The sequence below is a fragment of the Thalia democratica genome, unplaced genomic scaffold (assembly GCF_965202585.1).
Source record: "Thalia democratica unplaced genomic scaffold, ktThaDemo2.hap1.1 HAP1_SCAFFOLD_127, whole genome shotgun sequence".
NCBI classification, from domain to species: Eukaryota; Metazoa; Chordata; class Thaliacea; order Salpida; family Salpidae; genus Thalia; species Thalia democratica.
In genome coordinates, this window is record NW_028139281.1 from 91,617 (window position 1) to 103,048 (window position 11,432).

The 11,432-nt window shown below is 27.0% G+C and overlaps 1 protein-coding gene across 1 annotated transcript; it reads right to left on the bottom strand.

The window, feature by feature from the left end:
• Positions 1-9,653: 9,653 nt before the first annotated feature.
• Positions 9,654-11,036, bottom strand: LOC145845685 (kelch-like protein 7). The gene has a single exon (XM_082952793.1). The coding sequence runs from the start codon at positions 11,034-11,036 to the stop codon at positions 9,654-9,656; it is 1,383 nt and encodes a 460-aa protein (XP_082808919.1).
• Between the last annotated feature and the right edge of the window lie 396 nt (positions 11,037-11,432).

An 11,432-nucleotide genomic window follows, 5' to 3' on the forward strand; every position in this document is an offset into this window, starting at 1 on the left:
AACTTATTTTAACTATTCCAAGAAAGCTTATGTTTTGAAATTTATTTTCTTATACCGTTGTTTATTCCAAGTTAGAGTTTAAATATCTTTACAAACAGGCTACTGAGAACATAACACTGAAATTAAACTAAATTAACCATTTCTTTAATGGTTTCAGTATATTTCAAAGTTTAATATTTTATTAATTTTGACTAAAAATATTACAGCTTAGAGAAAAACAATTTGAAAATTACAAACTAAACTTTTCAATAAGTAGACAATTGCTTATGCAAATTTTTTTGATATCTGAGTTAGAAAAATATCTTTGTGTTTGTAATTTCTTTACTAGTTTTGTTTCTCTTAACTTTCATGCTGAATAAACTACATTTCCTGTCAGTTAGTTTTAAAAACTAAAACACTTTAATTAAGAATTATACTTTAATACTTAATACATGTTAAACAAATAAAAGTCTATTTTAGGAATAAGGTTTATTAAAATTCAATCAAGCTCTTTTTTTTGCAAAAATCACATACTTTGGTTTTATAATGTCAGGGTTTACAAAAAACTTGTCGAACGTCCAACAATCCTTTGTGTTAACATTCTTATTTTTATTCAGATGTTTTCGGAAGTTGTTTGCATTGAAAGTTCTATACGGCTTCATTCCAAGGCTTACTTGGCCCCGGTGAAGTTCAATTGTTGCATTTCTCTCAACCAGTTTATCTTCGCACGAATTTCCAGCGAATGGCTTCGGAACACACTCGCTGTGCCTTAAGCACGTGACTACAACACAGGTGCAATCTTCGCCGGCAGTGCTCTTGAATTGCCCATATTTTGTTGCCAAGGAACTGACGCTCGCAATGTATACTCCGCCGTATCCGCAGCAACCACTACCACTGCTTTTAAATCCATCATTTAGAATTGGAATTAAGTTTCTGGGTAGGGTTCCATGAAAGCCATACTGAAAGTCTTCATCTTCATTGTTAGGGGTATCTTGATTGCTTGTTATCTTGTACACGTCTTCAACATGATACTTATCTTCTTCTGGTAAAACGTTCAACAAATTGTAATACTGGATTATTGAAGTTCTTTCTTCACAGTCAGGCATCAAACTGGTTACTAGCCTATTTTTTCTACTACCTTTAACACCTCGTAAATAAATTCCGTTCTGGCTATTCATTTTGTTCTTGTTTAAGTTTTAGCTGTGGAAATATACTTGTGAAATGAATGTTTATTTTAAATTTATATTTTGATAGTATTCTAAATATTACATTAACTAAATTAAATCTAACTTTAATAAAACAAAATATAGACTTGTAATATCTAGATATTAATATAAGATAAGCTATTGTTATTATACATTAATAAAATTTAATGTAGTACATTATATAAATGTTTTTATAGATCTTTAAAATTAAAAGCTTAGTTTTTTTTTCAACATTGAAATGAAAAAAAAACTACTTAAACTATACTTTTTACAGTAGATTAATTAATAAAAAAAAAAACAGGTTATGAAAACTATCTCATAACAAAAGCCTAACTGATAACACCTAAGTAAATCGTGACTTTTATTGTAACATTGGATAAAACTTTTAATGTAAGTAAAAGACAAAAAATAGTTAATAAACAATTAAAGTCTATTAATATACACAAGCATATTTTAACAATTTTTTATCAGTCTGAAAAAATTTTTAGAAAATAAAGAATATTTGAAACTTATATAGCCTTATAATTTCATCAGAAATTAGTTTAACAATCATAAAAAAAACAAAACAAGAAAGTAATTAAAACTGTTATTAAACACAATTAAATATAATATGAGAGCACTATTTAATCAAACAAGGATAATGAATAACCAAAAAATATTTGCTTTTCTATATTAAATAAATGTACATGTCTTTAATTTTTAAAAGGTAAAACATATTGTTATAATTTCTTGTTTTCTTGATTACTAAAAAATCATAGACAAAAAATAGTTTATAAACAATTAAAGTTTTTAATAAACACAAGCATATTTTAACAAACTTTTATCAGTTTGATAAAATTTTTAGAAAATAAGGAGTATTTAAAACTTATATAGCCTTATAATTGAATCAGAATTTAGTTTAACAATCAAAAAAAAAACAAAACAAGAAAGTAATTAGAACTGTTATTAAACACAATTAAATATAACATGAGAGCACTAATTAATCAAACAAGGATAATGAATAATCAAAAAATATTTGCTTTTCTATATTAAATAAATGTACATGTCTTTAATTTTTAACAGGTGAAACATATTGTTACAATTTGTTGTTTTCTTGATTAACAAATTTATAAGGTTACAAAAGTTTTAATTTTTCTATATTTTGCATTAATTGTATCACACTTATATACATTTGTTGAAAATCGTTTGTGTTAATAAAAGACATTATTTGTTTTAAATAAAGTACAACATCAGGCTAATGTTCAAAAAAAAGGTTTGCCTCTCCTCAAATGTACAAAGTTAAAATATTTGTTTTCAAACAAACTTAGTTCAGTTGTTTATATATTTTTTAAATAAACTGTTTATTAAGTTTGTAATGTCCTAATAATTATAGATAAGTGTTATAAATATATTGAAATAATTATTTGAACTAAGCTGTATTCAAAAGGTTTTCTTAAAAAAATTTGTTCCCTGGACCGTAGTGGTTAAGAAACGGACCGTGTTAGGCAGTAATAAAATCTACCATATTAGTTTAATTATTATGTTTTTTTTTTTCCGTTTAGGAAATATAAAATTTTATTATTTCTCCTAATGAAAAGATCTTTTCATGTTACTTAAAGATAAAATTAAACTATTTATTGTTAATGTTGCTTGCAAGTATAGAAAATTTTATAAACTAAGCTCTAGTGCATGAAGCTTGATTTTGCTGCTCTTTTATCAAAACGTTCCTTCTTAGTTCGCTTTTTAAATAACTTATCATCGCAATAAAACGAATTTGTTTAATAACACGATAAAAATATTGTTCGAACTTATTTAGAAAGTAAGTGTTAGTATATTGCATAAATATTATTTATTAGCTTTTTTTGTATTTACATTACAAGCAACTAAAACTTTTAGGAATCCAGTTATAAAAATGTTAGAACTCAGACTCGGATTCAAATTCAGATATCGCCGAATCCTAATTTAAAAAATAAAATTCGTCTGAGCTAAATTAAATCCCAATACATTTTGTGTAAGGTAAAACAAGCTTAGTGTATTTTGAGAGCTAGCTTTTTTGATTTAGTTTTTGTTTTCAAGACGTTTTTTGTTTAATTTAAAATTATATCTTTTAAATAAAGTAGCAGTAAAATCTTCTCCAAATTCTGTATAAACACCCAGCAATTTAGTTATATATAACAGATTAAAGTTTATTTTGTAATAGATACATCATAATTAAGAAAATCAAAACCAAGAAGTTAAAATAGAATTGTAATATGGCCCAGAAGTTTACTAACAAATTGTTAATGTATCATCTTGCAAGTTAAATTAATCTTGTTTTTTATTTTGTTTTTATTATAATTAGTTTCCACTACATTAATCAGGGTTGTCAAAAAAGCTCTTAATACCTGGAATTTGACTATCCAGGCAAAAATAAAACTGGAATTTGAGAAATTTTAAGAAAAATCTAGAACTTTAAACAAGTTTACATTCGAAATAATAAAACTGGACTAAATACGAAAAATCTATCATACACAAATATTTTTTCTTATTTTGGATTTTTTTAAGTATAAAACATACTCAATAGTATCACTTTATACTTATATTCCATTTAAGAGCTTAAATTTAATTTTTTACTCAAGATTGACTCAAAAACTTGTACTTTCGAACACTTGTAAAACTCTTCAATAAACGATTGACAACCCTGAGTAATAGTTAATTTTTTCCTGTAAAAAAAGTTTTAGAAACTTTAGTAATTTAATAGTTTTACTTTTGTAATAATTTTGCTTATGATCATTGTTTTCATCAACCCTGAGTAATAGTTTTTTTTTTCCTGTAAAAAAAAAGTTTAAGAACTTTAAGTAATTTAATAGTTTTACTTTTGAAATGATTTTGCTTATGATTATGGTTTTTTGTAGATTTTATAATGGTAAAAGGTTAAACTTAAAACTTTTGTATAGCTAAAACTTAATTTTAAGTTGAAACGTTATGCTCGTTGTTGTAGTTTATGTAAACTTTTTGTAAAGTTAAATAACTTGTTATAAAATCGCTTAGTAACTTTTTCATTTTATAGTAGCCAAAATCTAAGATAGTCTAAAGCTCGTTGAAAATATAGTTTAATTTTAAGTGTTGACACTTTTCGGTCTTGATTTATTTTCAAAGAAAATTATTTGCTTTTAATTTAATTCAATTTTACCACTAGTATCTTCCATTATTCTAAGTTTATTTTTTAGTAGTGTTTTGAAATTGATAGTCCTATTTGATGAAACTTCATTTTACAATGATTTTTGTAAATTTTCCAAAAAGTAGTATTTCAAATTGTATTGTAGTAAAACCTATATTTTTAAAAATTTTGTTTGTATTAATTATAACTTCGACCAGTTGTAGTTTAAAAATATTTAAAAAAAAAATAAAACACGATTTAAAATAATTTCTCCGATTTTTATATACAGTTATTTGTTATGCATAGTTATTTATTACTTATCTGTTTATACTTTTTTAAATTTCATAACATAAAAAGTATTATAACCAACGTTTTAAAAAGGAACTGATGACAATGAAAATCAGCAGACGAAGGGTGATGGATGCTTCTCCAATTTTTATTGTTGTTTTTTTTATTGATTTTGTAAATAAAGTTACAACTTACTGCAAATAGAGACTTCTTTGTATAAATGATGAATTTTGATTGTTCGTTTTGAAAGTTTATTAAAAAAAAACCTAAAGTTACTAAAAGTAATTTAACTAAATCAAGACGTTTAAAGTAGGTTGAAAGTTTCCTTATGTCATAAGTAGTGTCCACTTTGTTTGTTCACATTTTTCTACAATAAGGTCTTCGTTTCTTACAAAAAATTAAATGTTTCTTCGGCTTATATTAAGTTTGTTAGGTTTCTCATGTAAAGCTCAAAAAAAAGGCTGTTTAACTGGAGCTTTTTTTCTGTTTAATTCACATTTAGATCCTTATCTACCTAATTTTTTAGCAAGTGAAAGCTTATTAATAAAAGTGTAATTTAAATGTTTTTTGATAAGTGTAGTTGATTTTAAAACCTGTTTCGTTGTCCGGGCTTGTTACACTGAAGAAGGTGGTATACCTAGTTGTTTTGTAGAATTAAATCAAGTTAACATCATTTTACTAAAATTCAGGACTTGGTTTGGTATAAGTCATTGGCAAGTTTTTAAGATAAGACATTTGTATCAAAAGTTGTAAGTTATTTTATTGCTAAGTGATAAAACAATACAATTTCGCAAACTGTAGACTTATATAAAATATAAATTGTGATAAATACAAAAATTAATGCAAGAAACCTAAACTTTACTTTATACAGCAAAGTGGCTGCAGAATTGATACACATATTTTAAATGAAAAAAATGTCTTGATATTTTATAAAAGTTTCTAAACTATTTTGACTTACTCCTTACCATAATGTTCACAAAGTTATTCAATATAACTGAAATATATATTTTGCTAGAAGAAATAATTATTTTAAATGGATTCGAAAAACTGTTTTTATAACATATTGCAAAGATTTAAAAAAAAACATAAATAAAAACTTCACGAAATTTTAACGGTTATACGACTTAAGAGTTTGACTCACCAAAATTAAAAGTAACATTTTTTTATTTCATCAGTATTTCATACTAATCTAACACTTTTATACATAATACCACTTAAATTACAACAACCTGTTTAAAAACATTAAAATCATCTAATTTTTAAAACCTCTATTGTAGTAAAACTTCACTTTGCCCTATTTTACGATGAACTATAAGCGTTTTTAAAAAAGTCTTTTTTCAACATTATCAAAATATTTAAAGCTTGAAATTAAGGTTAGATTGTTACCTTAAGTTAGAAAACTAAGTAAAAAAAATTCCACAATTACAGCAAAAAACTTGGCTACCCTATTTTCGGTTGGTTTTAATGCTTGGTTAGAATGTAAATAACACAACTAAGTTATAGCTCATGAAATCACTTAGTTTACTTTTTCCTAGCATAATTAAAGAATATTTTATTTATGATCGATTAACATTTTAAAGTATTTTTATTTATTTGTTAAAAATAAGAATCAACAATATTTCAAAAACAATTAAAATTTTAATTTGTGTTTTAGTAACTACAATTAGAGCTAATATGAAAATAAATAAGACAAACTTTGTTATAATTTTACAACATATCTCTACCTAAAGTTATTAAAATTGGCTATAGTACAAAAACTAAAGTTATTATAGTATGATTCAAGTTGACAAAGAAAATTATACAATACATGAATATATCGTTGTGTATATACAAGTTTACATATTAAAAAACCAAGGTACCTCATTTTGAATTTGTTATTGTAAATTTTATACTTTAACTTAATTTAGTTTTAGTATCGAAAATTCAGAACTTTTTATGAATTTAATTTTAATTATTCTGTGCATTGCGACTTTTATAGTATTTATTTTTACTTAAAATAATTTTAACCGTTTGAGTGTAACTAAAATAAACAACAACAACGACAATATGTTAAATCCATAGTTTAGTTTTGCTTGTAAATAATAAGGATATATGTACTGTATTATTTTAGTAGTTACTAATTAATAGTGGAGACAAAACCTGCTTTATTGAGTCAAAGTTTTAATGTAAACAAAATATTTTACACAAGAAATATTTTGAAAAAATACAACTATAGGTGTTGTAATGACAAAAATATTTAGTGGACTATGGTTTTACCAAAGCTTATTCAAACATTTTCATACTAAACAAATAGAACTTTTGTTTGTATTAACTTCAAAAATCTATAAAAAATTTTAAGTTGATTTTCATGCAGCACTTTTTTAGTTGTTTGTATCAATAGACAAAATCATTATATGTTTAGTTTGCACATGTGATAATGTATAAGTAGTATAGTGTGTGTTTAATATGTTTAAAATTAAATTAATTTTTTTTTATTATAATAACCACCAAACCAAGCTAACTTGGTGTCCTTTTCAGATTTTATAGTAAGTTATTTAATTGGTTTATTTTGTTTAAATTCACATTTTATTAATTTCATCAATTCATATTACTATTGTCATTAAACAAAGAAAAAATATAAGATTTTTTACTTTTAATTATAAGTAGTTCCTAATATTTTTGCATACGTTTTTAAATAAAATCTCAATCTGTACCTAAATAGCTTTAAACTAAAAATTAAGCTAAAAAAATGACATTTGTATCTAAATTTACAATTTAAATGTTAAACAACTGTAAACTTTTTTTTTTTGAATAAGTTTAGGCGTTTGCAGTATGTTTTATTGAATCTTTACAGTTCATTTTATTTTTGTCAATAAACCCATTTTACTTTGAATTCTATAGCTGTGCAGTACAATGTAGGATTGAATTATTTTTCATGAAATATGTGTTGTAAAACTTGTAGGTGTGGCAACGTTTAACTTTTTAGCGATTTTTTTTTGCGTAGGACCTATATCGATAATAAAGATAACAGAAGAGTTTAGAATCTTATTTATTTCTATTTCCTAAACTAGATTAATAATAATAATACATTAAAAACTAGAATTACTAGTCTACAATAATATTTTTAAATCTATTAATCTTAATTCTTTAATTAATTTATTATAGATAAAAGTTTGTAATTAACTGTTGTAGTCTAAAATAAAAGAATGGATCCTATTTTTAACTATGATTTTTCACTAAAAAAAAACAACTTTAACAACTTTTCATAATTGAAAAACTGTAGTCTAGTGTGAAATTAGTTAATAATTTCTGAATTTAAAATTAAGGTTTAAACTTGAAATACAAAACAATTTCATCTTTTAAAATACCTTCACCAAACCTTACCACACACATATGTTTGAAAATATGTTTAATTGTGTAATAGTTCGAAAAAGTAAGAAATCTGCAGCAACTAGATATAAATTTGTTAAGTTTTGACCTACTTTTCCTTTCATACAAAATAATTTGAAAACATGCATATTGTGTGCTGATCAGTATGCAAAACACAGTCAATGAAGTATCTAAGTGTTTTGTTTTTCACAATATCATCCGTATGAGTTATTTATGTAATAAGTTATAGTAAAAGGTTTTTAAGAAATACGATCCTTGACAGCTTAAGACATACAGGATTTATTTAAATATTTAAACAATACATTTAATTCTAAAACAGAACAAAAAACAAGTAAAGTTTTGAAGCTCTAATTGGCTATATAAGTAAAAAAAAATATCCTTAAAGTTCATTTAGTATTGTTACTTTTAAGACGACTTTGTGAATAGTTAAACTGTTGTGATTCGTTTCAATCATTTTTAACCACACGTTTCTTTATAATTCTAAAAACAAAGCACAACCAAATTGATTAACATATGTTAAGACTTTAGTAAACAGCGTTTAAAATTTAAAGAATCATTTATTAAATTTTTTCTTTTATTAAGGATTTTCTACAGAAAACCAGTAATGCCCCTAGCCCGCAGTAGAAGATTTTTTACATAAAATTGACATAGTTTTACTGAAACTGAATAATAAGAGTTTAAAGTTCGGTGAATATTTTTCAGCTTTATTACTCGACGAATAATTTGTAAAACATTAAACGTAAACTCCGATAGTTATGAACTGCAGTATACTAAAATACTAAATTAAAGTTAAACACAGATTACAAAGCAAATATTTTTCCACAACTAATATTTTGAGGTTTTTTATTTTAAAAGATGAACTAAAATATTTTTAGTCTACAAGTGCATAAAATTTTATAATTTTATCATCCGCCTTTAATACCCTAAGACCTCTTTTTTTTTGTATCTCTTATTAAGTTTGTATATTTTATAATAATAATAATAAACCATCGCTCAACCGTGTTTATTTTTCGAATAAGCTCAAAGTAAACTTGCTCTTCTATTTGTTTACTTGACAAAAAATAAAGATTAAATAAAATACGTTTTAAAAACAGCTACAATAGTTTTTTCTTAAACTTAGTAAATTTGTTTAACTGCTGAAGCAGATTCGTCATGTTATAAATACGTGCATTATTCATTATTCAAAGTTGAGAATATTTTGAGTCAGATACGCTTTATTGCACTAGCCAGTGAAAATCATCTGACGTGTTTCAAACTAATTCTGATGCAACTAAACATCAGAACGTGACAGGCAGTTTATTTAACTAACATAACTGAGAGGTGTGAACAAAAAGGTCAGGTTGACTATCTGCCCACAGGAAGTGAACCTGACCCAACTAAGGCTTTAAATGTTGGGTCACCAACATCGATATCCCACAGTCAGATTACATAGTTATAAGCAAAATTAAACTTCAACGTTAACGCAAATACTAAAAAGAATAAACTTTGGTTTAAACAAAGTTATAGAATAAATAAACTTTGTAAAAATATCTAAATATAATTAATTAAAAGTTGTACTTTTTTTTAGGTATAAAATATTAGTAATGTTTGTTAATGATAGTTACACCACTTATTTAGACGTGCACAACTTTAAGAATAAAATATTTATTTATTTTGCATGACTGCTCTGATACCATTAAACAATAAGTTAGTATTTATATTTGAGGAAGTTTAACGCAAGACTTATATTGTAAAGTGTTAAAACAGCCGCATGTTTCTTCATACCATTCATGTTTTTCCGTATCATAAAACACAATCGTTTTCTCTCTTTTTCCAAAAACCACAAGTTTCTTTCCGATCGAAATAGCTCCTGGAACAGACTTACCCCAAACGTCGCGGAACGAAAAAGGAGAAGCAATGACAGCAAATCTGTTGCTGCTCTTGTCAAACACTTCGCACTCCCGCTTCCAATCGTTGTTGGTAACCACGAACAGCTTGCTTTTGATCGCCACCAAACTGTGATCGTAGTGAAGTTTGACCATGTCGGGCATTCGCGACCACGTTCCGGCCGCGTGGTCGAACGCTTCAGCGCTGCTGGTACCCGTGTAAACACTTTCCCGTTGAAAAACATCGCGTTGAACCTGTTGCCAAACAAATCCTCCGCAAGCGACAATTCGGCCGTCGAAAGCGGCGCATGCCGCATCGAACCTCTCCGTTCCAGCGACCGAGGTCGTTTTGCCCGACTCCGCGTCGTAGCGGATCGCGGAGAGGCACATGAGACGACGTTTGTATCTGCCGCCGATGATAAATATGTTTTTCATGAAGTTGCAAACGCAAAACCGGCTGCGGTACTTCGTCGTGGCCACGGTTTTCCACGCGCCATCGACGTGCAGTTTTATCTCGAGTTCTTTCTTTTCACTGGTCATCTGCTTGCGAACTATTGCGTAGATACTTCCGCCCACCACAACTGCTCTATAAAATCTTTCATTTTCAGCTACTGGATAGCCAACTTTTACGTTCTGAAAGTTTCCGCAAGCAACTTTCTTTAACTCTGTTCTTCGTGACGACATGAAGACATCAAACGAGCTCTGGCTGCAATACCTGTGTTCCACATTACGACTGTGTCGGTAGTCGCAACCAATTTTTCGGTGCAGCAAAACGCTTTCAACTGCTGATCTGCACTCATAGTTGTTGCAAATCAGAGAGTTTTCGAGCAACAAACGCTGCAGGGCTGCATCCGACAGCAGTGGTAGACGCACCGTCTGAAGGAGGATTTTCGCAAATTTTGTTCTTTCATCCGCGTTGAATCCGATCCAACGTTCTGCCGCGTTGAAAACTTCAAGTTCCGAAGTGATGTGCAGTTGTGATGAAGAGAGAACTTTTTTGACGACGTCACAGCTCAGGTGAAAGAAATTTTTAGTTTCTATCACGCTTGTGTAACAACGTTCAACAACTTTTAAGGCTTCTCGGGCAAGGTTAGTTGAATTGAACAAATGTGCAAGTTCAAAGTATAAAGGTACAGTTTTAAGAGTTTTTTCGCTATCAAAGTATTCGCAAACAGAAATTTCCAAACTTTCTTCTATAAGAACATTGCTCATTTTGAGAATTGAAATGATATGACGTCCTTTCTTAGTAAATTTATCTGAAAAAGATTATAATTTTTATAAACCAGTCGAAAATACATTTTTAAAGGCCAGAGCTACACTTATTTTTTCATAAACTTAAGCTACTACTAGTAAGAATCTATTTTAGTTTAAACTTTAATTTTACTTTATACATATGTAAACAATTTTACTATTTTAACTAAGGTAACATGCTTGTAAAGGTTTCAAGCAAAACTTTTTTTTTACTTTTTATAATGTGTATCTCACTTCGTAAACGAAATGAATAACTACAAATGTATAATATAAATTAGTTACCGTTTTCAGAAGGTTCATTAGTGTTTTCCTTAAATTGTTTTTTGAGGCATTTTTTGGAGTTGACTTTGCAAATAT

Bases quoted from the DNA above. Each gene is read 5' to 3' on its own strand.
- LOC145845685 (XM_082952793.1), bottom strand. From the start codon at position 11,036: ATGAGCAATGTTCTTATAGAAGAAAGTTTGGAAATTTCTGTTTGCGAA.